This window comes from Pelodiscus sinensis, chromosome 24 (assembly GCF_052426305.1).
Source record: "Pelodiscus sinensis isolate ZL-2025 chromosome 24, ASM5242630v1, whole genome shotgun sequence".
NCBI classification, from domain to species: Eukaryota; Metazoa; Chordata; order Testudines; family Trionychidae; genus Pelodiscus; species Pelodiscus sinensis.
The window spans coordinates 20526289-20545292 of NC_143075.1; the positions used below are offsets into that span (position 1 = coordinate 20526289).

At 54.0% G+C, this 19004-nt stretch overlaps 1 protein-coding gene across 2 annotated transcripts in view; it reads right to left on the reverse strand.

The window, feature by feature from the left end:
• Positions 1-10310: 10310 nt before the first annotated feature.
• The window catches only part of LOC102458579 (protein-arginine deiminase type-3-like), a 37849-nt gene continuing 29155 nt past the window's right edge, over positions 10311-19004 (reverse strand). For both annotated transcript variants that reach the window (XM_014569565.4, XM_025180687.3), the window contains exons 14-16: positions 17285-17364; positions 13511-13636; positions 10311-10755 (exon numbers count right to left, since the gene is read on the reverse strand). In XM_014569565.4, coding sequence (XP_014425051.3) covers positions 10522-10755; positions 13511-13636; positions 17285-17364 — 440 coding nt within the window. In that variant the 3' untranslated portion in view covers positions 10311-10521. The remainder of the gene's footprint in view (positions 10756-13510; positions 13637-17284; positions 17365-19004) is intronic.

Consider the following 19004-nt stretch of genomic DNA (forward strand, 5'->3'; position numbering starts at 1 on the left):
AGCAGTGCTTCTCAAACGTACTTGATCACCCCGCGTTTCGGGCTGTTCGCTATCGTATAATTGAATAGTTATGTAACCGCACAAAATATTGTCAGATACAGACTCTTCATTCGTCCCTGGAGGTGGGGCCGGCAACCAGGCTGCTCCCAGCCCCATTTCTGGGTAGCTCCCTGCCACCCTGCGCTGCTACCTCTCTATGGCTATGTCTACACTCGCGGCTTCGTGTGCAAGAATGGCCGTTCTTGCACAAGAATCCTCAGAGCGTCCACACTGCCCACCCGCTCTTGCGCAAGGAAATGTACAGTACGGCGTGGTAAGAGACCGCTCCTTGCACAAGAGCTACGCTGTTTCCTATCCGGCGTAAGCTCTCCTGCGCAGGCGCTCTTGCACAAGAGGGCAGTGTGGACGTTCGGCAAGCGCGTACTTGCGCAAGAATTGGCCTCCACACAGGTGGCCTCTCCGACACTCCGTACAGGCAATCACCACTCGTTTGTTCCCCCTAGTTGGGCCCCCCCTTAAAGGTACAGGCACGCAGCACAGCCGTTTGCCACGTGCGGCCCGGGTAGCAGCCAGGAGGAGCAATGGCAGCTGCCCAGCCTCAGCCAGGTCCCTCAGACCCCACTGAGGAGCCACCCCAGAGCACCCAGCAGGACCACAGGGACACCAAGCGGCGGGCTCCATGCTGGAGCACCGCTGAGGTGACTGCCCTCCTGGACCTCTGGAGAAAGGAGGAGGCCCTCTGGGACCCCAAGTCCAGAAGGAGGAATGCCCACATCTTCTCCCACATGGCCCAGGCGCTGGCCGCACAGGGACACCCGGCCCGGACCCTGGAACAGGTCCGGGCCAAGGTGAAGGACCTTCGCCTCACCTATGTGCGGGCCAGCGAGCGTGGGGGTGGAGGAGCCACTGCCTGTCCCCATTTCCACTGCCTGCAATGCATCTTGGGGGACAAAGGGGCTAGTCCCCTGCTGGCCCAGGTGGACACAGTGGTGGCCACCCCAGTGGTCCAACCCAGGGAACCAGAGGAGGAGGAGGTAGACCGGTCCACGGAGGAGGAGGAAGAGGAGGTGGCAGAGGACAGCAGCCAGACCCCGCCATCCGGCCCAGCAGCAGTCAGGACGTGTCCCGGGCGTCCTCAGAAGCTGGCGAGGGATTGTCTGGTGAGTGCCATTTGCAAGTGTGCTGGGGGCGGGGGAGGGCCACAAGGGGGGGGAGAGGTAGCGGCACGTGGCACAGCCTGGCCATACGCTCTGCAGAGGCATGCAGCACGTGCAACCTTGTGCAGCTAGGGATGCCAGGTGTCCGGTTTTGAACTGGACAGTCCAGTCTTGGAACTTTCTGATCAGGAAGCAAATGGAGAGGATATAAATGAGAAAATAGAAATGTCCAGTATTTTCTAACTAGATGTAATGTCGACTGTCATGTAGTGTCAAGTGCGTCCGGTATTTTTGTTGAAACCACCTGGCAACCGTACGTGCAGCCAGACCAAGTGGCACGGAGACGCAGCAGCTAGCCCCAGCCTCTCCTAAATATGCAGTTGTTTATAAACCACCTGCAGGCCATGCGGCTGCAATCGTTCCAAAAAGTCCAGCTAACTTAGTGCCTTAGTGCTAATTTTTGTCCCCTAGAACTTTTTTTTCTTTGGTGCTGGGGTGAAGCAGCTTTTAATCAGTCCCCCTGCCAGCACTGGCCTCTGCCCTCTTTTTGCCCCCCTGCCTCCTACTTGCCACCTCTAATACAAAAGGGGATGAGGTGAGAAATGTGAGTAATCAACAAGATTAACAAGTAAGTTTAGGCTTATTGGTTAATCGTCTAGTTGACTATTCATTAATATCCCTCCCCTCCTTGTCAGTCTAGGGCAAACCTCCCTCTCCTGGCACACCAGTACATGTTGGCTACGTCTAGACTACATTCCTTTTACGTAAAAGGAATGTAAATTAGACGTATCGCAATTGCTAATGAAGGGGGGATTTAAATCTCCCCCGCTTCATTAGCATAAAAATGGCTATCCCTCTGGGATAAGGGCTCTTTCGGAAAAGGCTTTATCTTCCGCAAGTTCAGTGTCTAGACTGGCACTTTTTTCCGGCAAAGCTCCATGCCGAAAAAAGCGGCAGCCATTTTTATGCTAATGAAGCAGGGGAGATTTAAATCCCCGCTTCGTTAGCAATTGCGATACATCTAATTTGCATCCCTTTTACGAAAAAGGGATGTAGTCTAGACGTAGCCGTTCTGTGCTACGTAGGGGCGTTGCTTCCCTCCAGTCAGTTCGGACTTTCTGGTTTTTATGTGAGGTGGTGTGGTTGTTGTGTGACGGGGGGAGGGAACCCAATTATGCTGAAGCTCCCCTGTAATGAAGGCAAAAGCAAACTGCACTTGTGGTCTGTATTCACTGTTAAAACTGCACCCTGCGTCCTCCCAAAAGGCGTAATGTGCACATGGCAGCAACTTTGGATAATGCTATGCAAGGTTAACAGAAATCTGTTCAAATACACAGTGCCCTCTAGCGTCCAATGGGCAGCACCATCTTCTGGATTAGTGTTTCTCAACCTCTTTTTATAAAGTAACCCTTTTTAAAAAAATAACAATTAGAAGTACTCCCAGTACCTATAGTTTCCAGACACACTATTTTTTTTTTTCTACTACTGCAACATATTTGTTTAAACAACTTAATCATAGCCGGCCAGGCAATAAAATGTTTGGGTGTAAAAGTTACAAAAATGATAAAGCGCAGTGTGACAGGGCCCCGTCAGCCCGCCCCTTCTGTGCACGACCCGCGGTGGCGGGCAGCGTGGCGCACTGAGGAGCTGCGGCCCATGTGCAAGTGGCCCAGCGGGCCGTTCAAAAGGAGGTGAGCGAGCTAGCTGACGCCAGTCAGGTGTCCGGAGCAGGGGCAGGAGTGGAGGCGACAGCTGCTCCTGGAGGGGGGAGAGAGACTGTGAAGGTGGAAAGAACCCAGGAGGCAGAGGGAATACTGGCCGCCGAGGAGGGCAGCAGGTACGGAGGCCACCAGGACAGGAAGCAAGAAAGACCAGCCCCAGGGGACCGAGACCGAGGACCAAACTTCCTTAGCAGCCAGGTCCCTCCTGCTCCCCAGCTGGAGCAAATCTGTCTTCCAGCCTCTGGCAGGGAGCCCTTATTTATGCAGCCCCCAGCTGGGCCCTAATTGGCTGTATCTGTCTCAGTTGCTGGTTTGCACTCGGCCCTCTCCCAGGGCTGGGTTCTTATGATGCGGGTCTGGCCAGTGCAGGGCAGACACCTCGTCACATCATGTGAAAACAAAGGCCTGATGGAACCCCGAAGAGCAACACTGGACCTCTGCTTGGTTCTGGCATCTCTTTGGGATTACAGATGCTATATGGCCCAATCTCTAAAATTAGCTTAATATGCTCAATTGAAGGGATTTATTAGACCGTGACGTCTTTCTAGGACCCTATGGATTCGATGCTTTGCCAAATAAAATGTGCTAAACCACTTCACTGTACAGACGCCCTGTTAGGAAGCTGTTTGAATGGTCACAACATGATGAGTTATGACCCCTCTCCCCTGGTACTCTGTGGGATTATGAACCACGAAGGGTTGTTAGCCAGGTTGTGTAGCTTCCTAATCGGTGTACAAGGCATGATATACACACACACACACACACACACACACACACACACGCTTCAGCCTCTAACTCCCAGAGGCTAGGAAGGACACACACACACACACACACACACACACACACACACACTTGCTTCAGCCTCTAACTCCCAGAGGCTAGGAAGGACACACACACACACACACTTCAGCCTCTAACTCCCAGAGGCTAGGAAGGACATTTCCAATGTCCCAGGCAGAACATGGGCCTATATGGGTCCCTGGTTTGACCCATCCTGGCCGTTCCTATGGCTACAGCCCAGGAAGTATGCTAGGCATTCGGTGATCCAGTCCCACACGGTTCCAGCCCAAAAAGCTGATTGTAGAGATGGCAGTAGTAGCAATCAAGACAGAGGGAGGATGAAGGTTACAAGATGGCTACGTGGGGGGGGAGGGAGGAAGTGTGTGGGAGCGCTAGAGAGGCTGGGTTGGGGCGGGGAGGTAAAGACAGGCCAGGCCTGAGGAAAGTGCATTGAAGGTGGTGGTGGTGACCATCAGCGTGAAGGCAGGTAGCCTATGAGTCAAAGCAGGGAGCTGGAATCAGCTGCGGAGCAGTGGAACAAATTAAAGTGAATGCAGCCAGGTGGGCTGGCCCTGTGGGCTGGGGGCGGCAGTGGCTCACCCAAGAATAGGGTTGCTAGGTGTCTGGTATTCACCCGGACAGTCCAGGATTTTTGCCTCCTGTCCAGTATAAAAAATTCAGAAAATACTGGAGACCTAAGATGTCTGGTATTTTCTGATTTTTTTTTTCCCCCAGCCAGGAGGCAAAAATGCCAGGTACCTGGCAACCCTACAAACACTCAGCACCTGGCCTCCCCGCCCCAAGCCCCTCCAACACCCCCAGCCCCCCAGCTCCCATGCTTACCTGGTTCCGCAAGGCTGCCAGCACAAAATGGCTGCTGGCAAAAAGACCAAGGGGAAGCAATGACTCCCCTGGGTCTTAGTGCTCAACCTCCCCCTGTTCCTATCCCTGCACTCACTCTTAAAGTTGCTCAACAACTTTGGTCTCTCCCCCCTTTCTTTTTTCCTTCAACAGAATTTTTTCCTGTTGTGGTTTTTTTGAGGGGGCAGGTGTTTGGTATTTTTGTTTCAACCATCTGGCGACCCTACCCAAGAATCCATGGGAAGCCACTTAGGTCCTGTGGTGGCCTGGGCTGGCTAGCAGCCCATCTCCCAGTGCTGTGCAGACATGGTAGCTGAAGATGTGTGTGTGGAGGGGGGGGGAAGCCGCTGCTTGCAGGAAGTTCACATGGTGGAGAGGGTGAGTGATGGGTGCTGACGCTGTTTCTAGATTGACAAGAGAGGAAAGGGAGGCAGCCAGTCCTTGGCTGCATTGGGACATGGCCATTACTCTGCCTCGCCAGCCCTGGACTGTTCTCCCAGCCCTTACTCCGGAGGCATAAAGTGTTTTCATCTTCTGCTTGAAAGGAAGGACCCAAGTCCCTGCTGCATCAGCCAGTAGAGGGCAGGAGCACCTCATAAACAGCATCCTCGCACCCGTCTGTCATGGACCGGTTCTCTTCTCTTCCGAGCCATGTGACGTTGGTGAGCCATGAGTAGAACGGGCCTGATTCTCTTCTCCCACAGTTAATTTAGGATTGATTCTGCCGGCAATCAAAGGAGTCGAATCTCTATGAAAACCGACAGGAGCATTGACCCCTCGCATGCGCACACTGTTTCTAGCTGCCCAGGCGTCTAGGAGAACAAGCCTTTGGAAGAGCTTAGCCCAAGTGGCTGGTGCACAGCGAGGGAGGTGGGGAGCTCTTACACAGAAGAGCTAATTCCAACCCACGCAGGAGCACAGATGCAGCTAGGTGACACAACCATGGCATGTTAATTCTGCCCTTTCTTCACCTCCTCCACTGGGATCTTTTCAGTCACTCCCTTAACCTGCTAACACAGGCAAAAGCTGCAAACAGCTGTTTCTTCACTAAGCTGTTGTGGCCTATTAACAGCCATATTGTGGGTCTGATCCATGATCCATCTGACTCTGACAGTGGCTTGGACCAGAGCGTCAGCTACAGAACAAATGGCAATTTTGGAGCGATCCACCCATGTGTCACCCTCTTATCTACAAGCAGGCAAGTTAAAGAGGGGGTTGCAGCCCTGAACAGTTGCCTAATCATCTCTGAATAAGTTCCAGGAGGAAAGGTCCATCAGTTCTCTTTTTTTTTTAACCCAGTTCTATTTTTGGCCATTACAAATTCTTGTGGCAATGAGTTCCACTGGTTAACGGTGCCGCGTATGTAAAAATATTTCTTCTTGTGTGTGTGAAATCTGCTGCCTGTTAATTTTATCAGGTGACTCCTGTTTTTTATCGCCTGGGAAAGAGCAAATGACACTTTTTCCTCCCTTCCCACAACATTCATGATTTTATAACCTCTGTCACGTCTGCCTTTAACGGTCTGTTATCTAAGACATACAGCCATGATCTTTTTTAGTGTCTCCTCAAAAGGATGCCATTTCAGACCCTTGATCGTCTTTGTTTCCCTTTTCTGAATCTTTTCCAATTTCACCAAGGCTGTGTCTACATTGGCATGATTTTGCGCAAAAGCAGTTACTTTTGCGGAAAATCATGTTGCCTGTCTTCGCTGGTGGGAAGTTCTTGCGCAAGAACACTGACATTCTAATGTGTTAAATCAGGGCTTCTTGTGCAAGAACTATGATGCTCCCACTCAGGAATAAGCCCTCTTGTGCAATTGTTCTTGTGCAAGAGGCCAGTGTAGACAGGCAACGTGAATTTATTGCGCAAGAAAGCCTGATAGCGAAAATGGCCATCGGAGCTTTCTTGAACAAGAGAGTGTCTACACTGGCACGGATGCTTTTGTGCAAAAGCACATCTGTTACACAAAAGCACATGCCAGTGTAGACGCTCTCTTGCACAAATACTTTAATGCAAAAACTCTTGTGTTAAAAGCATTTGCACAAAATCTTGCCAATGTAGATGTAGCCCAAATGTTTTTGGCGATGGGGCAACCAGAACCAAACACACATGCGAAGTGTGGTGTACCATGGATTTATATTGTGGCAAACAGAGATGAAGAATTTAACTGGTTAATTTATAAGCTAGTTAAATTCTGCCCCTTCCTGCGGAGCTGATTCTGCTCCCAGGGAATCAACTGCCCCATGCTGGCTGGCCCCCCCACATTGCCTTGTGAAGCCCACAGTGCAGGGCAGCTAGCTCCCTGGGCGTGGGGCTAGCCTGTCCCTCCCAAGTAAAGTGGTGAACCATGTAACCGATAGGATGTTTAATGGTTACACAGTTCCAGGTTACACAGTTCCAGGTGATTTCGATTTTTTCATCCCTAGCGGTAACGTGATCTTTTTCTTCTTTTCTCATCCTCTCTGACCTGTTGCTAACGCTCTGTTTGACTGTTTGCTGTGCGTTGAGCTGAAGTTTTCACAGAAATACCCACAGCGATTCTAAGATTCCACTCTTGAGTGGCGACAGCTAATTAAGTTATCACGCCTCAGTCACCGCCGGGTAGGAACACACACACTCTGTGTTGCCCTCGTGAAGAGAAGGAATAGAGCTCAGATTTTACAAGGAGCTTAAGGATATGACTCGCGAGCATGTTACACCCAACCTCTGACTCAGTACCCAGGGCCCTGCCATAATAAAGAGGTCACGGTGTACATAAAACTCTACAGGCCCACTGCACCTAACCGTGAGCTCAGATTTTACATAACACCGCACGGTGGTCAACGTCCAGGTGGTCAGAATTTTATTACTCAGGCAGGTATTTTCTCCGGACTCGGATGTCCTGGCCCTTGATGTGCTGCTTGAAAGTTCAGTGGTTGACGTGGATGTGAGGAAAAGTTGCTTTTCATCCACTGCATTGCAAGGTGCCTCTGCCCTGCAAGCCGCTAGCCTTCTTGTACGACAATAAGTCATAGTTGTGAGCAGGCCCCCATGCTTAAGTGCTCACAGAGCTCCCTTAAATCCGTGGCGCTCAACTTTTCCAGACCCCTGTGCCCCTTTCAAGAGTCCGATCTGGCTTGCAAACCCCAAGTTTCAGCTCACCTAAAATAACTTGCTTGGAAACACAGCTGTAAAAATACTACCAGATGTCACCGCACACTGGTCCTGAAAAAATGGCTCTTTTTTTTATCCTGGATTATAAAATCACTTGGAATGTAACCATTGTGCTTACATGTCAGGGTATTGGCTACAGTGCAATAGAAACCGGTCATTGTACGAACTTTTAGTTTGGGCTGGCATTGCCAGGGCTTTTTTTATGTAGCCTGGTATAAAACTAGGCAGTGAGGTAGAGGAGTTGATGTACCTCTGTATATCCCACGGGGGATACGTATGCCTGGTTGGGAACCACTACGTCCAATGCCAAACCAGCAAACACCCCACCCTTCGCTTTTGGCTAAGGGCGCGCCTTGGAAGGTGCAGCTCTCCCAGGGAGCGTGTAGAGGAGCAAACCTGCAAGGACAGGTTTGGGCTGCCCTGCGTCTGCACTTGGAGCTGGTGCTTTCTGTAGCAGAAGTGGGGCCCTGGGTGTGAAGCCGGCGTTGGCTTTTTTCCAAACAAAAGAGGCAGGTTTGTTCACGCTCAGCTGGGGAAGAGAGAGCGGCTCCGTCGGCTGATGGCTAGGGCCCAGGCCGGGAATGGGGGAGACCCAGGTTTGCTGCCAGAAGCAACCGGAGCGGAGAGGAAAACATCTGCTTGGAACGAGGCTCAGGAGGGACTTATGCACCCCACCTCCGTGCCCCTCCCCCCCTTCCTTCCTTCCGCACCGTGCACCCTGCCATGCAGTGGAAGTGCCGCCCTCCAGTCAGCTGAAGGTGAGACAGGCCGGGGACACCAGATGGGTGGTCGGTAAGGGTAGAGCCCGGTGTCTGCCTGGCTTGGCAGAAAGGCCACCACTGTCCCTCCCTCACTGCCAAGCTGCTCTTGCCCTCTGCCTTGAAGCTGCCCCCCACCCCCACCGGAAGTGGCCTGCTTGCAGAACAGGGTGGGGGAGGTGAAGAGGGGGACCAGGATGTCAGGGTGTTTCATCCCCCCCCCACACACACACACACCTGGAGGGAACTTGCTGGCAGCTGCTCCTGTGTCTGACTGTGCTCAGCCAATCTGTCACACACACACACACAGTGGCTGTGTCTAGACTGGCAAGTTTTTCCACAAAATCAGATGATTTTGCGGAAAAACTTGCCAGCTGTCTACACTGGCCATTTGAATTTCCACAAGAACACTGACGATCTCATGTAAGATTGTCAGTGTTCTTGCGGAAATACTGTGCTGCTCCCGTTCGGGCAAAAGCCCTCTTGCGCAAATCATTTGTGCAAGAGTGCCAGTGTAAACAGCACAGGACTGTTTTGCACAAAAAAGCCCCGATGGCTAAAATGGCGCTCGGGGCTTTTTTGCACAAAACCGCGCCTAGATTGGCCACGGACGCTTTTCCGCAAAAAGTGCTTTTGTGGAAAAGGGTCCTGCCAATCTAGACGCGCTTTTCCGAAAATACTTAACGGAAAACTTTTCCATTAAAAGCATTTGCGGAAAATCATGCCAGTGTAGACGTAGCCACATTGTGTCTGGTCTTCCCACCATCTCTCACCCCCTCCCTCCTGCCCCCACACCTACCTGGCATGTTGTTACTTTTACCTCTTTCAAAGTGTTAGTTTAGCTTTTTGACTGGTCCGTGCACGTCGTGGTTTTCACTTCTCTCTTGTGCGTCAATTGAAGCGAGTAGGGGGATCCAAAATGTCTACCCAGTCACGGCTGAAGTAATTATTAGGGATGTCAGGGTGTAGCCGACCACACGATTGACCGATAAACCTGGGCTTAGCGGTTAATCTTGTCAACTACACGCATTCCCCCATCCCCCTTGCTGCCCTCTGTTTCAGAGACAGCAAGGGGGGGGAGGCGTCCATGAAGAGCTGGTTTAAAAGCTGGCTCCCCATGAGCAGCGGATCCACCTGCCCCCTCCTCCCCCCCGTACTGCTGCCTCCGACAGGAGGGTGAGGAGGGCAGGCTAGGGCCGATATGCATGGGGAGCTGGCTTTCAAGCAGGATCTCCCCCACCCCCCTCCCACCATTACTGCCTTCTACAGAGGGGGGGGAAGGGGAGGATCAGGCAGAAGCTGGTGCTGGAAGGAGCCAGCTTAAAAACTAGCACCCCGCAGCACAAGCTCGCCCCACCCCCGCAGGCACTGCTGCCCCAGCCTCAGCCCGGAGCCACTGCTGCCCCTCAAATCCCATAGCCCAAGACCAGGACCTTCACCTTCTGCCTCCACCCTCCCCCCCAAAATCCAACCTAGTGAAAGTGTGACACGAAGTGGGGGAGGGCAGGGTCGAGGACAGACTGAGCCCGGTCAGAGCCTCGGAGAAGAAGCGGGGAAAAAGGGGCAAGGGTGTTTTGGTTTGAGAGAAATGCTGCTTGAAAAGGTTGGAGACCACTGCACTAGACTGTGCCATATCTGGCTCTGCTACAGCCTTCCTGTGACACCTTGGTCATGTCACTTAACGGCTGGTGCCTCGGTTTCCCAGTCAAATGGAGTTGACCAATACTTCTCTACCATACAGAAGAAAATAAATACATGCTGATGGGGATGTTTCAGCCCCTAGCCAGCTATAATAAATGAGGGGGCAAGGTCCAGCTTAAAAAGATCCTATATATGATGAGCAGTAAGAAACTTGGGGGAGGAGGGAGAAATGTTACAATCCAAGTACACTGCAGCAGAGAAGGGAAGGGGGCAGCTAGTGATTTCACAAGAGGCTCGTTACTTTGGGGTTACCCGAGGACATTATTTTTTAATTAAAGTTACAAGTTCAGCGGTGGGGGAGGTGACCCCCAAGAGACTGTACCCCAGCATCGCGTTTCTCCTTCATTCCCTCTTCTGAATAAAGCCTTGAGCTTTTACAGGTGGATCCGTTCAGGGGATCATGTTCCACCACTTGAAGGAGAAGGGTTTTCTGCGGACGTTGGTGCCGCAGTGGATCTCCCCCAGCAGGGCGTGGTAGGAGAAAAAGTCATCGACGAAGGTGCAGGTCAGTCCCAGCGGTTCCAGCAGGGAGCGGACGTTCTCTTCCAGGCAGCAGCGCCCGTCGATGATCGGCCCAAACGGCTTTGGGATGCCCAGGTGTTTCCCCAGGACGATCATGTTCACCTGCACCCAGGAGAGAAAGGCCAAGGTGGGCGTATTGAACATACTGTTACAACAGCCAGACACCTTCCTGCGTCACTCCTAGACGATGGCAAGAAGGAGACTGCGCAGCCACATGTTGGGGGGCTCAGCCAGGACTCAGCCTCTATGCTACAGCGGGCAGATGGAGACAAGCCACGAAACTCAGCAGCAGAGCCAGGCTGCGGCCACCCTAAGTTTGCCGTGAGTCCCTCTGGCACTGAAATACTTGTCATGAGGCGCTGTACATGGACTTCCCATTACATTGACCCTGGCAGGCAGTGCACTAGTGAGTCCTGCCCAGAATCTGGGGGGCTGCTGAATATTTTTGAGCTGGGGCGGTCTCAACGTTGGGCCCATGTCATAGGCACTAGCTCCCCCTCCGCTTTGTGAGTGGGAGGGGCCACACCCCTACCCACCATGCCTGTGACACCTAAAGCAATCCCCCCCCCCGACAAGGTTACAGTAGGGAAATCAAGGCAGATGAGCAGTTCTTAAATATAACTTAGTAGCTGGAAACAGGGAGGAGCCAAACCCATGTGACCAGCATCATGTCTACCGTTCCTAACTGAAAGGAGGAGTCACGTGACCCTCCCTGAGCCAACGGGTCTCGTGAAGACGTCAAGTAGCAGACACTTTGTCCGTTTGCGTGGAACACGCTGCCCAGCCAATGGAAAAGCACCGCACAGGAGATCCTGCAGCACCGAGTTCGAGCCGGGGCTGGCGGACGCGGGCGGCAGGGCTACAAATAGCAGCATGGAGATGTGGGGCTGGGCTGGGCCCTGGGCCCTCCGACCCTCCCACCTCGTAGGGTCTCTGGGGTTCCACGCCACGGCCGGACATTGCAACTTCATGGCCTTGCAGGCCGGAACCCAGAGGCCCAAGTCTGCTACCCCAGGCCAACTGCCCCATGGCACAGCTGAACCCCCCGCCTCCCGATAGGCCCACGCTGGAGCTGGAGGAGGAACTCCAGCTTGGAGACCGAGCTAATGCGCTGAGAACAGACGTGTCGCTGAAACCCCAGGCATGCGCTCGGCCTGGCTGCTTCTCCTGCTTCTGTTTTCAGCAGGCTAGTGTGGGTACGTCCCCCTGAGCCGGCAGTGCCGCCTTTCCACCCCAGTGGGCGCTCCGGGCTGCCCTCTCGCCACACTGTAGCCCTGGGTAGCCTGCACCCCAAACTCCTTCTCCCCAGCCCCACTCCAGAACACTCAACTACCCCCCCCCCCCCCGCTTTGTCCCCTCCCCCACTCTGGATTCCTTGGCTCCACCCCCTCCAACACATGAATTTTTTTAGGTGGAGGTGATACATCTCTGCTAGCTTCCATGTCCCACCTCACCTCCATATTGGCGCATATAAAATTCATTCCACACATGCATGGGAAAAGCTAGAGGGGACCCTGGTGCGGGCCAGCCCTGTGAGACAGAAGAGAAGGATTTTGCTGCTCTGCGGAAACAGGAGGCTTCTCAGACAAACTCAGGTTTTGGATCCATTTTTAATTATCGAACGTGGTTGTGCCTGAGGGCGACGACTGGGACCCGCTGCGCTGGGCACTGAGACAAAGGCCCTCACGTCAATGGAAAGGTTCCCTTGGACTTGAATCAAGCTTGGGAGTGGGCCCAGAAGGCAGGCTGGGTGCCTAAAGGAGGCAGTGTTGTCTAGTGGAAAGAGCAACTATACTGGGCCTCAGGAGACCTGGCTTCTAGGCCCAGCTCCACCCCTCTCCTGCTTGGGCAAAATCTCTGGCCTGTCTCCAGTGTGGGTGTCACGCCACTCACCTCCTTTGTCGAGTGCTTTGCAGTCTACTGAGGAAACGCCCTCAGCATTGCCAACCCCAGGAGGAGTCAGTCCCCAGCCCTACCCCAAATCTCACCCCCCCCCCCCCAAGCCCTGTGCCCTCAGGGAGCACAGTGGAATGGGCGGGGGCCAAGCTGCTGCCCCCCAGGTGGACATGGGCCTCAGAACATGGAGGGACCTCCTGTCCATAGCATGGTTGAAGTGGCCACTGCAGGCCCCTCACAGCGCTAGCCCGGGGGCAAGCTGCCTGAAACGCAGGCTCGGTGGCTGTCCAAGGAGGCGGCCTCCAAGTTGTAATGAAGATTAGCCTGGTACTCAGCAAGGTTTGCGTGTTTTCAGCAAAACCCAGTCTCTGGAGAAAGGCCCAGAGGAACGGGATGGAATTTTTCTAGAGGAAACTCTTTTTCTGGTGAAAATGCAGGTTTGGCAACTCTGAGGCGATGTCTACACTGCAGAGACAAGGCATGCGTCTGCTTTTCTGAAAAGAAAATTCAGAAAAGCAGACATGTTTTTGCGGCATCCCTGTAAATCTTGTTCTACAAGGAAGAAGGGGTATTCTGAAAGAGGGTTCCCCCCCCTCCAACATTTGGCCTTGTGTAGATGGGCCCAATGTTGGAAAAGCCTCTTTTGAAAGAAAAGCGGAAGATGATACACAAATAGCGGTTCCAACTTTTCTTTGTAGTGTAGACCCTGTGTGAATGTGGGTTGGTTTTGCCAAATTGCAGTTACACAAGTCTGAGAAAACTCTGGGTTGGGTTTTTTGGGGACGTTTTTGAAGCATTTGGATCTTTCATCTGCAAGATTTCCTTCAGCAGTGTGTTTTTAACTCAGAGCCATTTCAAAATAGACTCAGTTCGAACACTGGACCTGAGCCCACGCCTGCGTCCTCTCCTCCCGACGTCACGAGCAAAGGGCGGAAGAGGCCCTTGTTCCCACGGCCCTTACCATGTCTGGGAAGAAAGCACTGGCTTCCTCGTCGAGGACGGAGAAGAGCTGCGGAAGGTCTAGGATGTCTCTCTCGCTCAGGCCCAGCTCCCGTTTTAGGATGTCTCGGTTCCAGTCGATGCAGCTCTGCATGGCGGAGGAGGGGGGGACAAGGTCACTAAACTGCTCCTCCAACAGGCGGCCCTGGGAGGAGCCTTTTCGTGGTCTGCGCAGTAAGAGACAACGTGGGACGGGCACAACTCGGGTCCGGACGTGGGGAACGAACTTGCGTGGGGGCTGCGGCGTTTGAAACCCAGCCACGAATCCCGCCCCTTGCTAGGCCTCGTATCCAGATCAAGGAGGCAAAGGCTTCCCTGGCTGGTTCCCTGGCTCTCCGGTGCCACTGGGAATCTGGACAAGCAGAAGCCACGTCCAGTGCGGTATCTCTGCCTGCCCAGTGTAGGAAACGGCCCTTTCAGCTCCTTTTGCCACAAAAGCCGCCTCCCCTCCCTTTGGTAAATGGCCCATTTTCACTCGGCGCATCACCCCGTGGAGCTACAACACGAGCAGGGTGCACGTAAAATACATTTCTAATGGAGGGGGGAGGGAAGCGTTGGCTTTAGGAAGTGCGGGGCCCAATTCGAACAATTTCGACGGGGCCCCGCAGCAATTTTAGTTGAGAGAAAAGAAAAATAAAAAACCACACACCACCAGCGCGCGCGCACATGCACGCAGCACTGGAAAAGCTTGCACTAAACTTACACTTCCTATGACGCAGGCAGCCGACGCACTCCTCCGGCGCCAGCAGAGGCGGCAGATTTGTACAATTTTTGGTGGTGCCCCATTACCACATCTCCTGGCCCCCGTTAACCATGCCCTAACCCCAATTAGCCACACCCCTTGGCCCCATTAACCGTGCCCCAACCCATTAGCCACACCCCCTGACCGCCATTAGCCAGGCCTCTGGAGGTAACATTCTCGGGGCAATACGGACACATGACCAGAAGTAAAAGGTGCCATGTCACCCCTCTCAAAGGATTTTCCCACCATCCTCCTACCAACAGGGATTAGTTTGGCCCCCACCAAACCCCCCGCACGCAACTATCCTGCAATTGCATTAACCCAAGGTGTGTGACATTAACTCGGGGCAGAGAGGCTGAGGGAAGTGTTCCCTCTAAGGCTATGTCTACACTTGCAGCTTCTTACGCAAGTACAGTTCTTGCGCAAGAACCCACAGAGCAGCCACGCTGCCCGCCTGCGCTTGCGCAAGGAAATTTACAGTACGGCGTGGGAAGAGAGGGCTTCTTGCACAAGAGCTACGCTCTTTTTTATCAGGTGTAAGCTCTCTGGAGCAAGAGGGCAGTGTGGATGCTTGGCAGGGATTTCTTGCACAAGAAACCCCTGTGGCTAAAATGGCCATTGGAGCTTTCTTGCTCAAGAGAGCGTCCACACTGCCATGGATGCTCTTGCACAAAAGCACAGCCCGCACATGGCAGTGTAGACGTTCTTGCGCAAGAAGCTGCCAGCGTAATAGCCTAAGAGTTTCCTCTCATGAGCAGAATGGATTTTGTGTTGTGCACCTGTACTGAGTTCGTGTGGCTTGTTTGGATGTGCCACTGTGGCACCCAAGTTATTAATGAATATCTTATAAATGTCGACCTTTTCCCTCTGCTGCCATGTCTCCTCCCCTTGCTCCATCAGCTCCCCTGGTGCCTGCTGCCCCCCAACTCCTCACCCTCTTCTGCTGTCCTGACGCCTGCCCTTCTCACTGCCCTCAACCTTCCTTAGACCTGCCCCCCTCCACCCGCCCTTCTCTCCCTCCTGTGCCCACTCCTCCCGTAGCCCCACTCGGATCATGTGAGCTACCCCTCCTCATCCCCTCTCCTAACACCTCCCTCTACACACCCGCCCTGCCTCTCTCCTCTGGAGCTGGTCCCTCCCTTGCAGGTGTCTGCCCTTCTGCTTCACCCCAGAATCCCTTGGCACCTGCACCTTCCCTTAGCCCCACACTCTCCTGGTGCCTCCCCCTTCCCTTACTGCCCCTGCCCTCTTTTTCCCTGATGCCCACCCCCCTCACCACTCTCTGCCCCTGTTCCCCTCCTGCCCCTCTGTGCCCTCACACAGGACTTGCTCCATCCCCACCTTCCTCATGCCCACCCCTTCTTTCAAGCCGTCTCCCAGCACCTCCCCCTCCCACCTCTAACCCCCAATGCCCTTCCCCTCTCCTCTGCCAGCATCACCCTGTCCCCCCTCCCAGTGACACCTCCCCTCCTGCCCTTTTCCTTATTGTCTGCACTTGGCTCCCTGGCATTTGTCTCTCCCCCCCGCACAAGTCCCTTCCTCTCCCACCCCTCCCCCCTCCACACAAGTCCCTTCCTCTCCCACGCCCTCCCCTTAGTTTTCCCCTACCTTCTGCCTTCCACTTTGTGGGGCCGGAGTCTGCACTCGTGCCCCGGACTCTGAACCCGGAGCCAGGCCACGCCCCACAATGCGGCACCGAGACTTTTAAAGTCCCAGGTCATGACATCATGTCACGCCCGGGCGTATCCCCGCTTATGGGAAAGCTGCGCATGGCAGCAGCAGCCGGCGAGGGGGAGCCGCATCGAGAGCCATGCATGGCAGGGCCGGGCCAGGGCCGGGGCGGGAGAACGCACAGGGGGGCCGAGGACCACGCCAGGCAGAGCCAGGGGAGAGACTCAGCTCCAAATATTGCTGGAGCAGGGCCCCCGGCTCTGAATATTAACTCGCGCCCATGGCGCCCGGCACACTTCCGGGTTGAGGGCGTGGGGCCCCTTTAGGCGCAGGGCCCCATTCGGGGGAATCGGTTGAATCGGCCTAAGGCCGGCCCTGGGGCAGGGGGAAGACACCCTCCATGTGACTCCGCCCTACCCATGTTCCATCCCACATGATTGGGGCAGGGACAGGGAGCAGTAACTGGCTGTTCTGCTCTTTTCCCCCACTGCCTGCCCCTCCCAGTGGGGAAATGGGGCAGAACTCCCAGCCCCACCCCGTGCCCTTGCCTGGAGCGGTCTCTCCTCTGGTCTCTCCTCTGGCTGAACGACAGGCGGGGAAGAGCAGGCTCCTCCAGCTGCCATACCGCCCCCTCCCAGCCCCTCTCCTCAGCCATAGGTGCTGACTATGGGCACTCCAGGGCCAAGCACACCCCCCAGCAGCCAAGCTCCCCCTCTGTCCCACTCCCCCCAGTGCCTCTCAGCCACTGCAAATTTGTAGTGTTCAAAGAGCTCCGGGAGGGCGGGGGAGAAGCAGCGCAGTCTGGGGAGGAGACAGGAAGAGGTGGGGCAGAGGCTTTGGGGAATGGGAGCAGGGCCTGGGGCAAGGAGAGAAGCCGGCCCCCAGGCTGTTCTCCTGTGGGGCTGCTTCAGTACAGACAGAGCCGGAGGAGAGGCAGCCCCATAGAGGAGCTGGGGTGGGGGTTCAGGGTCTCTTCCATACGCTGTACCAGCTATAAATATCTAAATATCTTGCTGCTACGGTAGACCGGACCGGTCCGCACCAGCCGACTTGCACTGCTGGTCGGAGAGTCAAAAGTGCAAGAATCTTTAAAAAGTCAAATTTCCTTATTGGTGTCAAAATCCCCTTTTCAACATGGCCGCCTTTATTCTGAGCAGTTCTGGCCCCCTCTAGGCCTCATCTCCAGTCTTCCACTGCTTCCAGCACAACAGTTTCAGATGCAACAGTGAACATTCCGCCCACTGGCCCCTAGAGAGACAGACGGGGACTCGATCGGGTTACCCGAATTCCACCCCCATCGCCGAGTTATTGCCCTGTCCCCACCTGAACATAGTCATTGTCCCGCCGCAGGCTTTCATTGGCCAGAATCTCATCTATCGTTGTCGTGGGGACCGTCTCCAACCCTGTAAGAAGAAACAAATTTAACAAATGAATGAAAATCCAGGCATTAATTGGGGTGTGTATGTGTGAACCACGTGTGTCCACGGAGAGATCTAAGAACCCCGCATCCTTCGTTAACTCGGCATGATTGGGGACCTGGCAACCACACTGATCAGTGGGTTGAACACACATGCACACATATAGTTTTCAGTCGGTTACAAACGCTGTTTCGGGTTTTACCGGAGTCTGTGCAATGGAGCTGGCCAACAATTTTCAAAGTATTCATCTTTTGTGACAGACGGCTGGCTAAGCCAAGCTCTGCCCCTACAGCCTGGCTGAAAAGGCCAAATGGAAGCCAGCTGAGCAAACCCAAGCCTGAAGGGCTAATGGAAGCAGCTATGGGCCTCATTAGCCAGAGGGCTAGATAAGGTAGCCAGAGGGGAAGGAGGAGGAGCCTGGGGGTGTGTCTAAACTACATGGCTCCGTCAATGGTGCCTTGTAGTTGAGGCTGATCGGGAGAGGGAAATGAAGCCACAATTTAAATAATCGCGGCTTCATTTAAATGGCTGCTGCGCTCCGCCGACCAGCTGATGATCAGCTGTTTGTTGGCAGATTGGGGCAGTCTGGACGCACCACAGTCGACAAGGAAGCCTTTGTCAACCGGCGCAGGTAAACCTGGTTTCACGAGGCAAACCTGCGCTAGTCGACAATGGCTTCCTTATCGACCGTGGTGTGTCCAGACTGCCCCAATCTGCCGACAAACAGCTGATCGTCAGCTGGTCGGCAGAGCGCGGCAGCCATTTACATTTAAATGAAGCCGCGATTATTTAAATCGCGGCTTCATTTCCCTCTGCCGATCAGCCTCATCTACATGGCTCCATCGGCGGAGATGTGTAGTTTAGACACACCCAGGGTGTGCCTGAGGGTGCTCCCAAGCCAGAAGAAGAGGCTGGCTGAGTTGGCTGTGAACAAAAGTTCTGTAAATAGAAGGTGGTGGTAAATTGGTACGGACAAAACAATAAATATATGGAGATATACATATCTCAGAGCTGGAAGGGACCTTAAGAGGTCATCAAGTCCAGTCCCCTGCCCTCATGGCAGGACCAAGTACCATCCCTGATAGATTTGCCTCAGATCCCTAAATGGCCCCCTTAAGGATTGAACTCACATCCCTGGGTTGAGTAGGCCACTGAGCTATCCTTCCCTGCCCCCCGGCACAGGCAACTGCACCAGAAAGGGTCTCAGGTTGATTTGTGACCCAAGAAGGGGTCTCAAGCCAAGGGGTCTGGGCAAGGACTTTGCCGCACTTTGTCAACATTTGAAATTTTGACCAAAACACTCCCCAAGCCCACAACACTTCCTTGCTATTTCCACCTCTCCCCCACCAAAAAGTTCTACATCTTGGTTGCCAGCCAGTTCTCGTCAAGTGAAACAACTTGAGTATGGAGAAGACCTGTACATGTCCAATGGAGGGTGTGATGAAAAGGGCGCACCTCTCCCATCCTAGACATCCCAGCATCATATATATAGTAGCCCAGTGTCTGTAACGCTGACGTACACGGCCACGCCCCCTGCCCCCTTTCCCCTCCCTCCATGGCGGTTTGGCCCAGCGCTGACAGAGGGGGAGCTTGGCTGCTGGGGGGTGTGCTTTGGCCCTGGAGTG